At 41.8% G+C, this 20,610-nt stretch overlaps 1 protein-coding gene across 1 annotated transcript in view; it reads right to left on the bottom strand.

Annotated features, from left to right (window-relative positions):
- CATSPERB (catsper channel auxiliary subunit beta) overlaps positions 1–20,610 on the bottom strand; it is an 85,881-nt gene that overhangs the window by 44,447 nt on the left and 20,824 nt on the right. Inside the window, exons 4-12 of the mRNA XM_037031326.1 lie at positions 19,528–19,588; positions 16,305–16,400; positions 9,268–9,417; positions 5,138–5,233; positions 4,909–5,027; positions 3,422–3,454; positions 896–962; positions 578–624; positions 34–186 (exon numbers count right to left, since the gene is read on the bottom strand). Of these exons, the coding sequence (XP_036887221.1) occupies positions 34–186; positions 578–624; positions 896–962; positions 3,422–3,454; positions 4,909–5,027; positions 5,138–5,233; positions 9,268–9,417; positions 16,305–16,400; positions 19,528–19,588 (822 nt within the window). The remainder of the gene's footprint in view (positions 1–33; positions 187–577; positions 625–895; positions 963–3,421; positions 3,455–4,908; positions 5,028–5,137; positions 5,234–9,267; positions 9,418–16,304; positions 16,401–19,527; positions 19,589–20,610) is intronic.

Genomic DNA, 20,610 nt, shown 5'->3' with positions numbered 1-20,610 from the left:
GTCAGGAGCAGCGGCCCCCAGACACATGGTTACCTGGTTATGGAAGAGGTAGACTCCAGCATTGTGCTCTTGGTCCACAAGAAAAGCTATTACAGTTGAAGCAACCGATTTCGTTTGTTTCAAAAGGGGCGGTAAGCAAGGTAACCACTCAAAAAATGGCTCTCTGCTATAAAAACAAGAGCTTTCCTACAAAAAGAGAAAGGCAAACGCAATGCTGTTTTTGACATATAAGCTCTAATTAGTTCTCTTAAGCAAATAAACTAATGACTGACTCTAAATAAAAGTTTTGACTTTTTTTTTAAGTGTCAAATCTTCAATGCCTGTGCTCTCTTCCGGGGGATGTGAGTTCAGAAAGCGTCCTTCTGGGCCAGGTTGTTTGTCCGGAACCCCTGCAATTGTGTCTAGAGGCGACACAATGACTTCGTCATCATTAAACACCAGGACAGGCACCAGTGGGAGCAAGAAGTAACTGTTAAGCCTTTCGGTCTGTAGAACTGAATTTTTTTTTAGATTGAAAACAATCCATAAAATTGTGCACAATAAAATGTCTTACCTCTTACTCTATGCAATGCCATACCTCACTTAAGGTCCGGTTCCTCTCAAAGGTGACAGTGACATAGTCAACTGTAAAATAGGAAGGGACAGAAGTCACAAGCCGCACCTAAATGTCTAAGTGGGTTTGTTAAATATACTCGGACCAATTTCTTGCGCTTCTATCAGGGCGTGTCCGTTGTCTTGGATGTGAATGAACTGTCCCCCTTAGTTTTAGGTCTTAGTTTTAAAACTTACACTGAACAAACCTATGTTTTACATTTTACTCCATCTCATCACTTTATTTGATCCATATATGCTATGTCAAAAAAAGCCCGTCAACTCTTCTTCAACTGAAATTTACCTTCAAATGGTTCTGTGTTAGCAAAACATCTTTCGTTATACCACAGTTTTCCTTTGACATAGTCCACCTACATAAATAAATAAAAATATCATTTAGGCAACGTGTAGACGTAATACACAAAAAAGGAAACACGTTTAAAAAAAGGTAAAAGTTCAATAGTTCAGGACTGTGAGGCAAATAAAAGGAAGAAAACTGTATGCAAATAAAAGGTTGTAGAGTGAGGACAAGAATCAAGAAAACTGCTGTTTGAACCCCCCCCACACAGGAAAGGAACACAAAGGAATTTCACGTGAATGAGCACGTGTTAACGGCAGACGCCCTGCCTCACGGCCTAGTCTTTCTGAGGCTACCAGAGGCTGTTAGCCTGTTGTCGCTGCCGCAGTGCCTGTCTTTCATCCGCAGTGGGGGCAGCCAGGCTGAAGGACCCCTCGCAGAAGACCGATGGCAGAAAGAAGCAACCAGAAACAAGCCACAAAAACCTAGGTTTTGAAACAGTGCTCGTCAAGAGAAAAGCTTGCAAGAAAGTGAGATTGTATACGTCCTGTTGGGTATGAATTAGGCAGGCGTGTGAGACGTTTCTTTGTTACAGGAGAGTTCTGACTTTCGAATTATTGTTGCAACAAAAGGGAGACCTTCTCACAGTTTTATAGGTCGGTGATAAGATCTGTGTAATCTGTGCATTATCCTTTTAAATGCTCTAAAATCGATAGTGATGGTGGTTACACAACTCTGTGAAGATACTAAAGCCCATTGAATTGTATACTCTAAATGCGTGAATTTTATGTGCATTACATCTCAGTAAAACTGCTAGACAAACAAACAAAACAGACTTTTAACACAAGAATACACTACAGTTTAGTTGAATGGTGTGGTACCTTCAAGCTAAGGTGTTATATTGAATGAACTTTTTGAGTTCTCATATAAATCTTCAGGTTTGCAGGACACCATAATTGTCAGTATAATACCTGAGCAATTAATATAAAATCTTTATTGAGCCCTGGCTTATTCCTTCTCTTTAGATTCCTGCTTGCTTATTTCCTACCTGGAATCAGACTGACAACAGTCTAGTCAATATCTTGGGAGACAGTCTCACCTGAGCAGGCTGACCTCATTCCAAGGGATGAGCTCATGACCCAGGTCTGACTTAGAGCCACAAAGGTTGGTCAAGAAGGGACATGAGATCCCATCAAGTGAATGAGTTGGCCCTGTGACTCGTGGGAACTCCGGGGAAAGAGACACTGCCCTCCTCCTGTTGGGATGGTGAACCTGATTGCTTATGAACCTGGTAGCTATTCTTACTAACACCTGGAGAAAATGTACAAAGAATGAAGCTAATGGCTGGCAAGGATGGCTTGAGGTGAGGGGTCGACATGACAGGAATGAAGGGTCTTGCGTCTCTTATACAAGAGAGAATTTTATCCTTGAAGAGGCAACCCAAAATCCCTGCTATTTCTACTAAACAGATTTTGGTGGCTAACAGATTTTTTCTCATGCTTACTTTCCAGTTTAGGATTCCTGTACTTACCGTTACCTCTGACTGAATGTGCTTCTTCATGTCATTCAAGTCTCTGCTTGGATTTCACCTCCTTGGAGAGATCTGCTATAATCAGTCACCTTATTTAAAGTAGAATCTTATCTTCCCTGAACCCTCTATTTCCGTAACCTGCTTTAATTTCAGTGAGCCCTGATTGCTATCTGCATGGCAGTAGGGATGGTGTCTTGTTCATTATGCAGTTCTTCTTGTCTAAACAAGCATGGGCTAGAGAAAGTACTCAAATATTTGTACAGTGAGTAAAGAAGTAAATGAATAGGTCATCAAGTATTAACTCCTTCGAACCTTCTCCAACAGCCACACACATCCCATTCTTCCCACCCTTCCTTCAGTCACCATTTAAAAGGCCTAATCGGGAGGTAAATTCCTATACTTTTCAAAACTATTTCACTTTCGGCCGTGCATGTGTGTATGAGGTGGGGATGGGGAGGGGACATGGCAAAAGGCAAGGAATGCTCAAATTTTTTGTCGCTGTTTCCAAACTGAAACATGCTCGTGTGTTGATTAAAATGACTTACTGAATCATGAAACTTGACCTTGTAACAGAGAGGGGAGATAACCAGTGGAATAAAATCTCCCCAAGAGGCAGATGCAGAGGTGTGCCTAGCTAATACGCAAACGAGAAAGTGACTTTCTCCTGCACAGGGGTGGGTGGCTCGGGGAGTAAAGTCTTAGCCAGATTTCAGCCCCGACTCTCTTTTCACCGGGGCGCCCTGGTGCAGAAAACACCTGAACCTCCACAAAAGTCCTGGGTGGAACAGAAAGTAGGGGTTGCGTGGCCTCTGAAACAAGGCAGGGCACTGTGTCCTATTGCTTGATAGGTGGTAGAAATACAATTTTTAAAACTGAACTGGCAAATAACATTATAGTAACAGGAATAATCTATATCTCGAATTCTCATCTTGCACCTCATCTCTTACGGCACCGAGGGAACATATCTTTTAACCCACCCTTGGACATTTAAAGCATCTTACCCTTTCGAAGCCACAAAAGTCTGCCCTTGAAAACTAGAAGGAAAGAAAAGAAACTTTAATTTTAGCTTGCCTCTGAGAAGGCTTAACCAAACATAGCATTTAAATGATCCTGAAGGCAATGCCTCTCTTCAGCCCTGCGGTCAGGAGTGCCACACTGCAACCAGCCCCCTGAGTCGTTCCCACAACGTCCTGGAGATGTCCCTGTTAGTCTTCGCCTGTTTCACCATTGGGTCAACCTGTTCCTACCTTAACTTAGTGCCAGCCGGGATTTGGGATCAATACCCCACCTGTTAATGACTCAAGGACAGGAGTGAGGAAGTGTGCCGCCCTCTCGGGACTGAGAAGGCACACCCTTAACCTACCATTTCCCCGGGGCCTCCTGCTGCTCGGCAAAGTGCAGGCCTTGGATTGGGCCCACTGGACTTTGAACTCGAGTCACTGTTCCTGGCATCTACAGCTTGGCTTCAGCAATTGTATGATAAGCACATAGAAGGCCAGATTGATTAGCTGTCTGTGCAACAAATGGTACTTTCTCAGAGATAGTGAGGAAGGAGAGAGCCTGTGAGTATTTGTACACCTGGAGAAAGGTCGTAATCACTGTGCATAAGACATACCTGCGTCTCCACTGGGGCAGCTGCCCCTTCCGTATTAGCTCTTCTTACACTGTTCCTAATTCTTTATGACCGCTCTGATTTCTGTCGTAATTTTTAAGAGGTGTTTATTAACATGCTTAAGAATTTCATTCTGTGCATGTTGTGTATCTTCACCAAAATGTAGCACATTTGTCATGTATAATGCACAGTCTTTTGCCCAAACTTACTTTCAGGGAAAAATAAGAATGTGTATTATACATGGGTAGTATTAATTACATAACTATACAAATGCCTTAATTCTTTTATTTATGCTTATGTGTTAAAAGCATAACTCTAGAAAGCAATAACAATACCCATATGTTCAAAAATAAATGCTAAAATTCCTTTACAGTACAAAAAACAAGTATCTAAATATAAATCATTGAATGAATTCAAAAATTAAAATGAAAGATTTTTTTTCCTGAAAGTTTGGGCCAAAAACATGAGTGTACATTATACACAGCAAAGTATGATACATCCCTCTTCTCTCAATACCAAAGTCACTTTAATTTAGGTTACTTTGCAATAGTATATTTAGCTCTATCAATTACTCTAAAGTATTTTGGGATCATATATAACTCTAGATATATAGACAGATAGAGTGTGTTCTACTTATATGTATGTAAAACTGTAAATCTGTATAGCAATAACACTAGCACTATTTCCAAATGACATTGTCAACACTATAAGGCAAAGGAAGAAGTCACTGTATTATGCTATTACCTTATTTTTTAAAAGGAAGAAGCATTTCAATCCAAAGGGAGACCGCGCATAACTCAAGTATTTGATGTTTCTCTACTTTATGTCATGAAAGATACTTCAGGTTAACTATTCATCACAAAGCAGTTCACACACCTTTAGGACAGGGTCTGATGGATAGCGAAGATCTTTACTTATAAAAAGTCCCAAAGACGTGAGGATAACAAAGAAATGGTTTGTTAAAACCATATCCACCACTGAGAGCTCCGTGTGTCCTAAAGGAAGGAATCATACCATGGATCAAAACATAAGGAAAAGGCGAAATACTGCTCAAACGTTGGTATAAGTGAGATGCTGAAGATGAAGTCACTCTCAGTGGAATTACCTTCTCCAACTTGGGAATAGATCATATCCGTCAGGTCATACCACACGGTATCATCATACTTCCAAAACCCGGAAAAGCTGAGGCCTATGTAAACACCTGCCATGAGAGGAAAGGACGGTAAAGGCTAGACGACTTTGCAAAGGGAGTAACTGGCTTCTGTGGGGCTAGGTCCCCCGGCCCCAGCCACATCTGCTCCACCTCCCACCCCACTCTACGCCTGCACCTCACCTCCGCCCCTCAGCTCGAATCTCACTGCTCCAAGCACTAGAAAGGCGAAGTGACTTCAGGTTACACTGCAAGATTTTAGCTGGCCATCCGATTTCATTACTAAGTATTTTGCTTTATATTTGAAGGGGGTCAGAATACACCCCCCCCAAAATATGCCTCTTTGCCATGAGGATTATTTTGAGCTGAAGGCAACTGAGAATCAACAGTTGCAAGGCGAGTTCTCTGTCTTCCCCTCATCTACCTAAAAGCAGGGCATACATCTATCTTCCCTCGAGAAAGGTGCCCCCTTGTACCAGCAAGAGGAGGACACTCTTATCACCAGGAAGGGAGTTGATACAGACAAGCGCGCTTAAACAGACCTTAGTCCCCCCCCCACTTGTTTCCCGTCACTTCCCACAAAGCATCACCCTCTGAATCCAGGTCCCGTCCCTTTGTTGAGATGGTATGCAAACTCCTGAGTGTAACTACTTCTTTGAACTTGCATGAATGTATTAGTAAACACTGCATGCCTTTTTCCCCGGTAATCACTGACAGCTTAATCCGCAGACCCTGGCACTGAACTTAAGAGGGTAGATGTAGAGCTTTTCTTTCCTAACACCCCCCTGAGCACAGATATGGTCCTATATCATTAGCACAATTTTAGTAAACAATAAAAAACCTCCAAAGAAAACATTAAAATGTAAACTCCAAGAGGGAAGAAACTTTAATCTTTGTGATTTTAAAAACAGAAAAAATAAATTTCAGGGGAAAAAGGATTTACAGGAACTAATATAAAGGACACATGGACAACAACTAAGGGGGGGTGGAAATGGGAGGGAGGTGGGGAGCACTGGGGGGTGGGCTGGGATGGGAGTAAAAGACAGAAAACTGTACTTGAACAATAATTAAATAAAAAAGAAAAAGAAAAAAATAGAAAAAATATTTGCTAATGCCGTGTGAGAACCTGTTGAAAAAATGACCAAACATGTTGCAAATATTGTAAGTACTTTGTTCCCTGATCCCACCTTTCCTTGGCCACAGCTAGGAATGTCGGGAGTCCTGTGTTTTAAGTGTGAAGTGTCAATCTGAAGGCTAGTCCCGATGCCTGGGGTTCAGGGGTGTGGGGTGTGGGGGCCTGCAGACAGCTGATAATCTAATGCATACATTTTGTTTCCAAAAGATGACTGCAGGATCAGTCATATTGTAAAGAATGTATTTTAATTCCTGGCTCTTTGCTGTGCAGGGAAAAATGTAGAAAGAGGCGTTACCATCATCTGCTTTTTCCAGGAAGAGGAAAAGCTAAAGCTAAGCTTTGCCTTTCTAAGCACTGAGTCTGGTTCTACAGATAACAGCATACTATCTTCTAAGTGGAGGTGATGGTAAGTGTCTAGCAGGATATTACGTGACCAGACTCCAGCGAGGTTAAGAAATCGTTAATGCTTCATTCTGGCTAATATTTTAGATTAAAAATTCAGGCCATTCTTTATGGCACCCTGGCCACCAGTGGATCCCAGGGTTACAGAAGTCGAGGCAGGCCACGGGGCAGGCAAAGGGAAGAAGCCCTGGAGTACTCGAAGTTTGTGAGTGATGTGATTTGATTTCCATGTGAGAAGCTCACTCTGGTAGCTGGAGTAAGGGTGAGTTATACCGGGAGAAGACCAGGCCCAGGGAGACCCCTGAAGAGGCTGCCCATTGGTCTGTGGAGAAACACTGTTGACTTCAGACTTGAGCAGTGGTGAGAGTGGTCGCCATGGGGATGGACGCAGGGTGCAGTGCCAGCCTGGAGTGTCATGAGGGTAAGAGCAGTCGAGAATGTGTCCTGGAATTGAGTTTCCAGGAACCAGATGTTCATTAGGAAGAGGAACGCTGGCAAGGCACAAGTTTCAGAGGGAGACGATTCAAGAGTTCTGGATGACACTTGTGATACTTGAGATGCTCATTGGACACCCAGAGGAAATGTCAAATCTAGTGTGAGGTTGGGGGCACAGACAAGGGCCTCCTCTGGGAACTGCTGGTTCAGGCTGTGGCCACTTGACACTGGGGGACCCTTGGTTCTGCTTGAGCCCAGGGGCAGGCCGCTGGGGAAAGGGTGGCTGGAATAATTTCTTCATCATCTTCTCGCGAGATGTTGAAGTGATCTGGTGAGTGAGACCCCAACAGGCAGAGACCGTCCCTTCTCCCCGTGACTCTCACGTGTGTGGCAGGATTGAACACAAGGGATAAAGAATGGCTGATTCCCCAGGCGGTGAAAGACAAATACCATATGATATCACTGTTAACAGGAATCTAAACAACAAAACAAACAAGCAAGCAAAATATGACCAATGACACTCAAATACGGAACAGGCTGACAGGGTCCAGAAGGGAGAGGGGAAAGAATCACAGGGGAAAAGGGGATGGACTCACGTGAACAAGTAAGTATAAAGGACACATGGAGAATAACTAAGGGTGGGGGGTGGAAATGGGAGGGAGGTGGGGAGCACTGGGGGGGAGCAGGACTGGGAATGTAAGACAGAAAACTGTACTTGAACAAGAATTAAATAAAAAAATTTTTTTAAAAAAGAATGGCTGATTCCCCGTGACTCCCAGAAGCAGGGCTTGTTCATGTCAGTGTTTGGACCAGAGAAGGCAGAGGGGCCTTATCTCGCCTGGCATCCGTGGGACAGAGGCGCTTCTGTGAACTGATGTTGAGAGGAAAGAGACACATTTCTAGCTGAACTAATTCGGCACAGGCAGGCACTCAGAGCTGGAGGTAGCTAAAAGATTGGAAGCCACTAGGAATGCAAAGAAACTGGGGTCGTCCGTTTGTCTTTCCTTACACCAATGCCCACCCAGTCTGACTCTATTACTTTATAATAAGTCAGGGCAGGGCAAGTTTTTGTTCTTCCTTTTATTCTTTTTAAAAATTATCTTTGCTCTTTATTATTTCTATTGCTTCATTCTCCCATATGAATTCGAGGACTGGCTTGTCAATTTCCACACACACGCAAATCCTGCTGTCACTTTTTTTTTTGGAATTGTATTGCATTGATGCACAGATTTAAAGAGAATTAATATCTTTACAATATTAGAAGTTCCTGTTCATGAACATAAATATTTTACTTATCTTAGTCTTTTTTATAATTTCTGTACAACAGGCCTTGCGATTCTTTTTATTTGTTTGTTTTGTTTCTACCTGGGTGCCATTAGAGGTTTGTTACTTTATGAATAAAAACTTTAAAATTAGAGTCTTTAGTGGTCTCTGGTGGATGGTTTTCATAAATTGTTATTCCATTCCTCAATTCTGTAGCATTCTCATATTTGCTCTGATAGTTTTTTTCTGTTGATTCTTTAGATTTTTATGTGGATACACGTATTGTCTATAAGTAATACAATTTTGTTTTTTATTTTTTAAGTTCTCTTATGTATTTATTCCTTTATGTTCACTGGTTTTGGAGGACCAGCAGTCCTCAATGATCTAGGAAAAACAACTAGAATAATACAGTCAGTAGTGGAACTGTGGAAGGACCCTACGAAGTATTACAGTAGTAACATAAAAACACATCCATAATAAGTTACAAACTATGACACCTTGGAACTGCAGTGCCTAGTTACATGTGGCAAGGACTACCACACACAAACAGATGGGTTAGAATCGCAGTGAATGGTCTCTGGGAGGAAGCAACGTCAAGGGGAAGGCAGAGGGTAAAGGAAATGCGGAAAGACACCGAAGTCGCTGCTCACACGGCAAAGAGCCAGAGGGAAGAACAGTAAATCACACTCTCAGATAGGCAAGGTAGTGTGACGAAAGTAAATTCTTAGGTATTTTTAGGCAATGTTTTTACTCCATTGTGTCTATGCACTTGTCATGCACTGCCAGTTAAACATCGCTGTTACAAAACACAAAATACCATTTCCAGCATTCAACAAAGCCGTTCACTTACCATTACCTGCCGGACTGAAAATGAAGCCAAGCAATGCTACGTCGTTGGCGCAAGGGCACTTCGTTACTTTCAGGTCTACCACATGTGGGTACAGTTTAGTGACACTCGTTTTGGTTATCCTGGTCCCGAGTTTCCACTGAAGAATAGGTTCTGTAAAAGTCAAGTTAAGGTGTTTCAACTGAGGCAGGACTCTTGAAAAGGGAACACCCTTGCTTTCCCAAGGGTTTTAGAGGAACTGTGTAAAGGGACTGTCCCATTGTCCCCAAATCGGGGGTATTGCCTTACTCTCCTTCCTCATTGAAAATAGGTTAATTCTTTCTTTCCAGAGCGGGAGGAAGGAGGTCTCATGGCCCTGCCCTTACACCACAGAAGAGCACATGGCACGGAATATATGTGATTCGACCATCTTTGGAAAAATATAACTGGCCACAGATCTATACCTAGAAACGAAATTTCTGAATCACACGATAGGCACATTTATAACTTAGAGCGCAACTTCCGCTTCCAGAACCCACACGTTTACTTTTTGTTCTCTCCCCCCACGCCCCATTTACACAGCAGTGGATATGGAGAAAATGAGAATAAATCTGAATACCAGTGGCAAACAGGGAAAGTTATCATTAGTGGCCAGGACACTTAGAGGGATTGCTGGAAGATATAAAGAAGTTGGGGTAGAACCAACAGGAAAAAAACCAATCAGAGGTAGAACATCTTCAGCTCAGCAATCTCTTCTTAGATAGGCTGACGGTTGAAGCTGGATAAAGTCAAATGTTGATGTGTGAGAAAATGGGAGGATTACCTTTCTTCTGAAAAAATGGGGAAAGTACCTACAAAAAGTAAGCAAGGAAATGTGCCAGAATACTGCTGTCCCCATGCAAGTCTCCTGCAGCTCCCCAAACTTTTAATAACATCTGCTACAAAACTGAAGACTGTATGTGATGTGTTTTTCACACACAGTCTTTTTTTTTTTCACTGTGCAAAGCCAGGGAAGGAGCTAGATTTCCATTTGGGTTGACATAGTATAGGGATGGCCAAGAAGGGAAAGAGACGCGATTTATAACCGACCTCATCCACTCCAAAAGTCAAAGAAATCTGGGGCAAGGCAGCTGAGTTTCCAGGGCATTACATGTGTATACGGGCGATTAACAACCAGGTCTTGGAGGACAGGAGGTGGGGGCTTGCTGCTGGATACGACTGCACTGACTTGCAAACGTCCCTTATGTACAATCTCCTTATAGTCAGGTATTGTATTTTAAGCACTCTAAGAATGAGGAAGTGATTAAAAGTCTTGAGTGCCACTGAGAAGCTAAAAAGAGACAGAAAGGTGACCAATATGAAGGTGACCAATATGAAGGTGACTAATGATGGTGATTAAGAACTGTTTTAGTGGGTTGGTCTGGGGTGTGGAAGGGAGAGTAGGAAGTGAGGACAACATTTTTAAATATCTCTTTGAGATAGTAGTGAATAAATATTTCCAACTGTTAACTTGACCTTAACCTTGATTGCCATTTTCCAATATTCTCTCCCCATGTCCTCAGCATTTCAGTGAGCGAGGTCATCACACACTTGTTTGCTCCGGTAAGAAATCTAGGATCTGTCCTCCATATCTCTGTTTCCCTCGCCCCCAATTCACAGTAGAGTTGATAGGAAGTCATATCACCTCTACTTCCAAAATGTACTCTGAAGACGCCCCCTTCTCCATCTCGACCACTCATCCCGCAGCCCGAGGACTCCCAGACCATCTCTTGAGTGGACCAACTGCCTTAGCTGCCAACCAATTTCCTGCATTCTGTTCTTTCCATCCTTCCCCCAAGAGTCAGTTCTCTGTACAGCAGCCAAAGTGATCTTTTTATAAGGCATAAATCAGAATTTACCACTCTCCTGCTTAAACACTCCAACAGCTTTTCCCTGTGACTAGAATAAAACACACTTTTTACTGTGATAGCTGCCAGCCTCTCCAAATTCACTCTACTCTGTCTGCCATTTGTTGTGCTTCCATGACACAGGGTACCTTCCGGTCCCTCTAACAGGGGGCTCTCATTTCTGCCTCTGGAACTTTTGAGAATTTCTAATTTGTGGCACGCTCTAAATTCTAAATCATGTACATTAAAATTGCAAGGCAGTATGTAATGCATTTGCTACATTTCAATATGTAAGTGATTCAGATTACAGATTCTTTTTAAAATTCAAATAATTTTATATGGTTATTTTAGTATTTACGAGTATTCAACTTCAGTTTACTTTGTTCATTAGATTCCACATATGAGTGGAATCAGCAAAATAGAGATGGACTCATAGGTAAGAGAGCAGGCTGACAGCTGTGGATTGGGGTTTGGGGTGAGTAGATGGAGCAGAAAAGAGAAAGAGCTCATGGATACAGACGACAGTGTGGTGACTGTGGGGTGGGGGATGGGGTGGGTGGGGGTGGGAGAGGGTGGAAGAGGACAAGTGGTAATGGAAAACAACAAAAAAATAACCTGTTTTAAAAAATATGGAAAGCAATGAAGACTTGTGGCCAAGATGGAGGCGTAGGTAGACACACTGTGCCTCCTCGCACAACCAAAATAAGGACAACAACAATTTAGAAACAAAATAAGAACCAGAGCTGACAGAAGATTGAACTGTATGGAAGTTGGACAACCAAGGAGCTGAAATAGACACATTCATCCAGACCGGTAAGTGAGGCGGAGGCGGACAGCCAAGAAGAGAGAGGTTGCGGCACAGAAAGTGGTGGCACTGGGCGAGGAAGGCACCCCGGGCGTGCAAGATGGCAGCAGGCGGACCCAGCAAGGGGGCAATTGTGAAGCGAGCTCAAGGTGGCTGACCGGGTGGTCCCACATTCATATGCAGATGAACCAGGTGAAACTGGGGAGTGAGACAGACCACACAACCCAGGGTCCCAGCCCGGGGGAAATAAAGCCTCAAAGCACCGATTGAAAACACCTGTGTGGGTTAAGGTGCTAGGAGAGACTTCCAGCCTCACAGGAGAGTTTGTTGGAGAGACCCACAGGGTCCTAGAAGGCACACAAGCCCACCCACATGGGAATCAGCACCAGAAAGGCCCAGTTTGCTTGGGGGAAGTGGCATAAGGGACTGAGGTCCCACAGAGAGCAGAGCAACCGCCATTGTTCCCTCTCGGACCCCACCCTCATGCACAGCGTCACAACCCAGGAACATGGGTTGCCCCACCCTGGTGAACACCTAAGGCTCTGCCCCTCATGTGTAACAGGCTCAACAAGACAAAAAAAAAAAATGGCCCAAACAAGATTTCCAGCCAAGATGGAGGCATAGGTGAAAATACTGTACCTCCTCACACAACCAAATTCAAAGACAACAAAGATGTAGAAACAAAAACACACCAAACAGACAGAAAATTGAACTGTATGGAAGTCTGACAACAACGAACCATTCGTCCAAACTGGTAAGAGGGGCGAGTCAGCCGCCGGCAGAGAGGGGTCACGGCTTTGGCTGCCAGGGAAAAGCTTTAGCTGCCAGACCGACCCTGGTGTGCAGGCAGCGGTTGGCAGATCCCAGGTGTGGGGTGGTAACGGGCAGACCCAGTGAGGGTGCAAGGCGGCTGGCTGACCTCGGTCACACATTCACACACAGATAAACCAGATGAAAAAATGAACAGTGAGACAGACCTTGCAACCCAGGGCCCCAGCACCAGGAAATAAAGCCTAAAAGCACTTATTGGAAAAACTTGGGGGGGGGTTGAGGTGCCAGGAGAGGCTCTCAGCCTCACAGGAGAGTTCATTGGAGAGACCCACAGGGTCCTAGAATGTACACAAGCCCATCCACTCAGGAACCAGCACAAGAAGGGCCCATGGAAAGTGGCAAAGGGGACTGAAATCTGAGAGAGAGAGAGAGCACGTGGAGCAAGTGCCATTGTCTCTGACCCTGCCCGCACATACAGCATCACAGCACAGTGACATGGGTTGCCCCGCCCTGGTGAACACCCAAGGCTCCGCCCATCATAAGTAATGGGTGCGAACAGACTAAAACATTATGGCTCAAGAAGAAGAACAGCTCAAAGCCCCAGAGCCAATACTTCTAAGCCACAAAGAGATAGCCAACCTATCAGATGCACAGTTCAAAACACTGTGATCAGAATGCTCACAGAACTGGTTGAATTTGGTCACAAATTAGATGAAAAAAATGAAGGCTACACTAAGTGAAATGAAGGAAAATGCACAGGGAACCAATAGTGATGGAAAGAAAACTGGGACTCAAATCGATGGAGTGGACCAGAAGGAAGAAAGAAACAACCAACAGAAAAGAATAAAGAAACAAGAATTCAGAAAAATGAGGAGAGGCTTAGGAACCTCCGGGACATCTTAAATGTTCCAGCATCCGAATTATAGGGGTACCAGAAGGGGAAAAGAAACAGCCACGAGTGGAAAACTTATTTGAACAAATAATAAAGGAGAACTTCCCCAGTCTAGCAAAGAAAATAGACTTTCAGAAAGTCCAGGAAACTCAGAGAGTCCTAAAGAAGACGGAAGGAGGAACACACCAAGGCACATCATAATTACATTACCCAAGATAAAAATGAAGGAGAGAATCTTAGAAGCAGCAAGAGATAAAGAGACAGTCACCTACAAAGGAGTTTCTATCAGACTGTTAGCTGACATTTCAAAAGAGACCTTGCAAGCAAGAAGGGGCTGGAAAGAAATACTCCAAGTCATGAAAGGCAAGGACCTACCTACATTCAAGACTGCTGTATCCAACAAAGCTTTCATTTAGAATGGAAGGGCATATAAAGTGCTTCTCAGATAAGGTCAAGTTCAAGGAGTTCATCATCACCAAGCTGTCATTTTATGAAATGTTAAAGGGACTTATCTAAGAAAAAGAAGATAAAAAACATGTATAGTAAAATGACAGTAAACTCACAACTATTAACAACCACACCTAAAACCAAAACAGAAACAAACTAAGCAAACCACTAGAACAGGAACAGAACCACAGAAATGGAGATCACATGGAGGGTTAGCAACAGGGGAGTGGGAGGAGGAGAGAGGGAGAAAAGGTACAGGGAACAAGTAGCATAGATGGTAGGTAGAAAATAGAGAGGGGAAGGGTAAGAAGAATATATGAGAAATGTAGAAGCTAAAGAACTTATGACACATGGAGATGAAGTAAAGAGGGGGAATGTGGGTGGGAGGGGTGTGCAGGGTGGAGGGGAATGAAGGTGTGGAAATAGGACAACTGTAATTGCATAATCGATAAAATATATTTTTAAAAATGGAGTAAATTCAAAATATATTCAAAATATCAGAGCCTCAAAAACTGTAATGATTGAAAAACTGACTCACTATTTTTAAAAATTTTGGACACTATGAAAACAGGAGAGCACAACATTTGGTCATTTTTGTTTCAGATATGTTACTTTTGGTTGAAAAAATAACATGATACAGAATTGATTGAAGTCCCATTCCCAAATGCCACCACTGTCATGAAATTGCTGTGTATATTTCTTGCTCATGCTTTTTTATGTTTACTACAATGTAGATATGCCCACAAACAACATACAGCATTGTTTTATGTGTTTTCTTAATTTTATTTATTTCTTTTTAAAGATTTTATTTACTTATTTTTAAAGAGGGGAAGGGAGGGAGAAAGAGAAAGAGAAACGGCCCTGTGTGGTTGCCTCTCGAACATCCCTTACCGAGAACCTGGCTGGCAACCCAGGCATGTGCCCTGACTGGGAATCAAACTGGCGACCCTTTGGTTCGAAGGCTGGCACTCAATCCACTGAGCCACACTAGCCAGGACTGTTTTCTGAATTTTAGATAAATGCTTTCCTACTCTATTCTGAAACTTGATTTTCACTCAATGTTTTTGAGTTCTGTTCTTGATATATGGATCTATTTACTTCATTTTAACAAAATATACCACATGTATTTGTCTTTCCCCCATTGCTATACATTTATGTTATTTTCCACTTTTTTTGTTACAAATAATGCTGCATTACATAGATCTATACATGTCTCTCGGTACATATGCAAACTTTCTCTAGAGCAGTTCTACATATCAGAATCACCTGGGAAATTTGTTTTTAACTTAAGATGTCTGGCCTCATGTAAAGAAATTAGCTTTTGATTGATGGGTCCAGACATCATTGTTTTTCTTGAAGCTACCCTGGTGATCCTTGTCATAAAAGGTAGTATTTATTTTTATTCTGTACTCTACACAATGGTACCCTGTTAAAGTAGGAGTGAAAGAACAAAGTAACGCCCTGGCTGGGAGGCTCAGGTGGTTGGAGCATCATCCCATACACCAAAAGGTTGTGGGTTCGATTCCCAGTCAGAGGGCACATACCTAGGTTGCAGGTTTGATCCCCTCCCACTGGGGTGTGTATGGGAGGCAACCAATGGACGTTTCTTTCTTACATTGAAGTTTCTCTCTCTCCCCTCCACCCTTCTTCCCTCTCTAAAATCAATAAGTACATATCCTGAGGTGAGGAATTAAAAAAAAAGAATAAGGGTCAAGAGGAAGGTGAAAAAAGTGGGGATAAATACCAAAAAGAGGTCTGAATATTTTTTTTTAAATGCTGCATAGTGCCACAGAGGATCCAGAAATTGGGCTATAAATTGGGGGAAAAAACCTAGTCAGTCATATCACTCAATGTTCATAACCTCAAAATACAACAACCACTTTTTATGAAAAAATAGAAATGTTCTCAGACTGAAGTTTTGCTGATGGTCTTCATACAGAAGACTGCCATGCAATGACCATTATCTTCTGTAACATCTTTATAAAATATGCAAAAGCTACTTTGAGAAAGCCACTGTTTATCACAACCCGCAATGTGGCTACAGAGAAGACATATTTCCACCTTCTATAGTGTGTGCCGCAGACCCTGCTGAACAATCTCCCATGTGTATTTAATTCTTTTTCGCATTAGGGACTGTGAGTCCCTCAAGGGACGCGATCATCTCTTATTTATCTCTCTGCTTAGCACAGAGTTGGGCATACACGAGATTTGTCGAAAGAAGATCACAAATTCCCTCTCCCTCTTATCTGCTGCCCTTTACCGCGGACGGTATCCAGCAGTGTCCCTTCGGTGGTATAGATGTTTAGTCCGTGCTGCAGACTGATTCTCACTAACCACTGTTCTATAGTCGCGACATCTGTTTGAAAACAAAAAGCAGATAATGAGCTGCTCTTCACCATGCCATGTTGGTACAATTTAAGACTATATGAACACCACTAACAATGATTACTTTTAATTTCCCAATCATTTTGACTACATTTATATATATATTTTCTGATGTGTTTCCTACATTTTGATGACATGATGAAAGGAAAAGGAATTGTGAATTGATCTACCACCAGAGCAATAAATCCAGGTCATATTTTAGATCAGAATTTTCCTCTGAAGGCAGTTGGTGATTGGTAAAAAGCAAATTACACACTTCAGGTGACCTGGTCTACTATATTTTTAAAGTAAACTGTGACTAATGAACATATATAGTGTAAACCCTAGGGCTGACAATAAGAGCATTTAAAAGCATAAATAATATGCCATTAGTGCAGATAAAATGGAATCACAAAAAATACGTAATGTGAACGAAGACAGAAAAGGAAAAGTGAAGCAGAAGAGGGGGAACAAGTGGAGAGCCCCTGATGGGAGGTTCTATTACAACCTTATCAACAATTATATTACATGTTCCGCATTTTTAGGACTGTAAGATGCACCAGACCATAAGACACACCTAGGTTTTAGAGGAGGAAAATAGGGAAAAAAATTTGAAGCAAAAAATGTGGTAAAATATTTAATAACCTGTGACCCTGCTCCACCGTGGCCTGCCCCCCCCGCCCTCGCCACAGTGAGCCAGGTAAGCTACTTTTGGACCATAAGATGCACCCTCCTTTTCCTCCCCATTTTGGGGGGGGTGCGTCTTATAGTCCGAAAAATACGGGGAAGTGCTCTAAAAATAGCAATCAAGAGTCAGATTTCCAGATTAGATGTAAAAATCAAGGCTGAACTATATGCTAACTCTAAGAAACCCACTTCAGATAAAAAGTGTCGATGAGCTGAAAGTGTGAGTGGGATCTGAGGAGGCCACGGCTGGGGACGTAGCCCGGGAGGTGCTGCGGCGGTTGTGCCCACAGGCCAGGACTGCAGCCGAAGCTGAAAGCAGGGTGCACCCATGAAGAAGATGCTAGACCCAAACAGCCTGACTGCACAAGCTCGTGTCCGCGCAGGCCTCTAGGTGGACCTATGCCCCACCCCAGCTAGACTATGGCGCTTCCTGTGACTGCGGGAGCACCTGGTACCCAAGCAGATCAACTGCTATTGGTGCTCTTGCTGTCACTGCTCTCTATCCAGCAGTTCCCGGACTTCGTGGAAGATAACGGTGTGATAAACATCACCTATGCTTCTGCAAAAGGACCTTCTGGCACAACTAGCTAACACAATGGCAGAAGTTGACCTTCTGATGGAGAACCTAACTGGCCTGCACTAGGACTGGATCAAAGTTGGCATACGCATAGTTTCCATGAACTTTTAAAAAAATATTTTACTTATTTATTTTTAGAGAGAGGGAAAGGGAAGGAGAAAGAGTGGGAGAGAACCATCAATGTGTGGTTGCCTCTCATGTGTCCCCTACTGGGGACCTGGTCTGCAACCCAGGCATGTGTCCTGACTGGGAATTGAACTGGTGACCCTTTGCTTCACAAGCCCATGCTCAATCCACTGAGCTACACCAGCCAGGGCTCCATGAACTTTTAAAACAGAAAAATATGAGCCCTGGAGATCCACAGGCCTTGGATAACTTTTACAAGTCTTAATTAAAACTAGAAACAGAAATAATGACGTGGTTCTTATAATGGTACATGAAATAACTGAACATAAGGAAAGGATGGGTTTGACATTTTCACTGGGAGTAACATTCAATATTTTCCGGATTGGTTTCATACCAGAAACATCTCTTTCCACATGCTTGTTAACCAGAACACACTTCTGTTTGGTGGTGATACTCAGCCTGCTCATCCTAAATACAAAGGAAGTATTAATCCCACCTGTAATATGGCTAAGGTAGTGAAAGATGCATATGAAACAGCCAAGAGGCAGTGTGAACAGTGTTAGCAGGTTGATCCAGGGCTGGAAGTTGAGGAGTTCAATGGCAAACTCCAGACAAATATATTCAGGTAGTTTATGAGCCCTCCCCACATGCTATTCAAGAACTCAGGACAACAGTAGGACTATTTGAAGAGTTATGAAAAAGAGGGCTCTCTGGCTGTTGAAACCCATGTTACTTTGGGTTAAGAAGACTTATCCCTTAGAGAAGTGACCAAGGGGATGGTGCCCACCCTGAAAATTAGCACCACGGTTATTCCAGTGCTTGAATGTTTATTTTCTTTATACTAGTTGGACATTTTCTGAAGCTAAGGTAATCAAGGCAGTGTGATATTGGTAACAGATAGCCCAGAAATAGTAATTTAATGGAGATAAAATATTTGTACAACAATGATGCTAGAATAATTGCATATCCATAATTCCCCCAAATTAACCTCAGTCCATACAATGCACAAAAATTAACTCAAACTGAGTCATCAACCTAAATACAAAATGTGGAACCGTAAACTTGGGCTAGGCAAAGATTTTTCAGCTGTGACACCAAAAGTACAATCCATAAAACTAAAAACTGATAAATTAGACTTCATCAAAATCAAAAACCCTGATATTTAAGAGGCATTCTTCAGAAATGAAAAACACAAGCCATAGACTGGGAGAAGGTATTTGCAAATCATATATCTGACAAGGACTTGTATCTAAAATATATAACAAACTTGAAAAAGATTTGAATAAATAATTCACCAAGTGGCAAATAAGTACAAAAACTGGGCTATCACATAACACTTAACAGTAGATTTCACAGTATAATAATACATTACACATTATAGCCTATAACATTTTAAGATTAATGATTCGGTTCAAATAAAATTAATTGGTATAGGAATTTCTCAATATTCTAGTTTAAGTTCTAGAAAATAAGTTTACTTTAAATAAAGAGTAATATAAATGTTATATGTGTCAGAACAATCTATTTCAGATATAGAAATTAAATTAATTTTCAATTAAATTTGAATTTCAGATTAAGTATAAGTAATTTTTAGTATGACCCCAGTACTATAGTATATGAGATATTTACATGGGATAGCAAATATTTTTGTAATATAATAAATATTTTTATTTGTTAAATTTGGGAATCCAGACCCATGACTAAAATAATCAATTCAGATCACTCTTACCTGTACTTTTTGTAATGTTTTCTCTGGGAATAACAATCAGCCAGTTAGCTTGAACACTGTACTTCAGTGAAAAAACATCAGAAAACAATGTTAGTAACACTTATTTCTGCCTATTACACCCTATCTCTTAAAAACAAATGTAAGACAAAACATCCATCGCACAAACCCTTTACCCAGTACCTTTATTGTTAGGAATTTATCCTACATTATACTCACATATATGTGAAATGTATTCAAGAATATTCTTATCAAATAATATTCAAATAATATTTTTATCATTATTTGTAATAGTAGTAGATTGGAAATAACTAAGATGTTCATCAGTTATGTATAAGTATAATATTACAGCCACAAAGTGGAATATCATACAGTCAAGCTCAAGTAGGCAAATGTAAAGCAGTGCTGGCTTCCTGTGTAAAGAGGACAGGCCTTGGTGTTTATAGAGCATTTGGGAATTTAAGAGGGAAATCCCAGGAGCAAATGAACTGCAAGTATGATCTAAGTGTTAAATATAAACTCTTCCCAAATCCTTGGGCAACACGAGTACAGAGAAGATCCATAGGAGGCCACATAAAAAACAAAACAAAACAAAACACCCAGCAGTGGAAGCTAAAAGAACTGTGCTGTTATATCAGCTGCTGAAACCATAGATAAGACAATTTGCAGTTTGTGCCAAGGGATATAATAGCCTTTTAAACCACCACCAACAAAAACAACAGCAAATTTTCATGGGAACATAACAGAATCCAGAGTTGCTACAGTTATTATCATCAATGTCCAGTTTTCAACCAAAAATGACAAGACATGAAAAGAAACAGGAAGGCATAACTGATTTTCAGGGGGAAAGGTAGACTCAGAATGAGTCCAGATAGCAGATGAAGGCCTCGAAGCAGCTATTACAAGTATGTTCAGAGATTTAAGGAAAATGTCCTAATGAAGGAATGGATAGGAAATTCCAGCACATGCATTTTTAAAAATACAGAAATAAAACCAAATGGAAAATATCAGACTGGAAAGTAAAATAACTGGAAAAAAATATTTACTAGATGAGTTCAAAAGCAGATTAGAGATAGCAAGAGAAAG

This window comes from Sturnira hondurensis, unplaced genomic scaffold (genome assembly GCF_014824575.4).
Source record: "Sturnira hondurensis isolate 20B ecotype Veracruz unplaced genomic scaffold, ASM1482457v3 Scaffold0021143, whole genome shotgun sequence".
Taxonomy (NCBI): domain Eukaryota; kingdom Metazoa; phylum Chordata; class Mammalia; order Chiroptera; family Phyllostomidae; genus Sturnira; species Sturnira hondurensis.
Note: the sequence above shows the minus strand (reverse complement) of the source record. Positions and strands in the feature narration are given on the sequence as shown.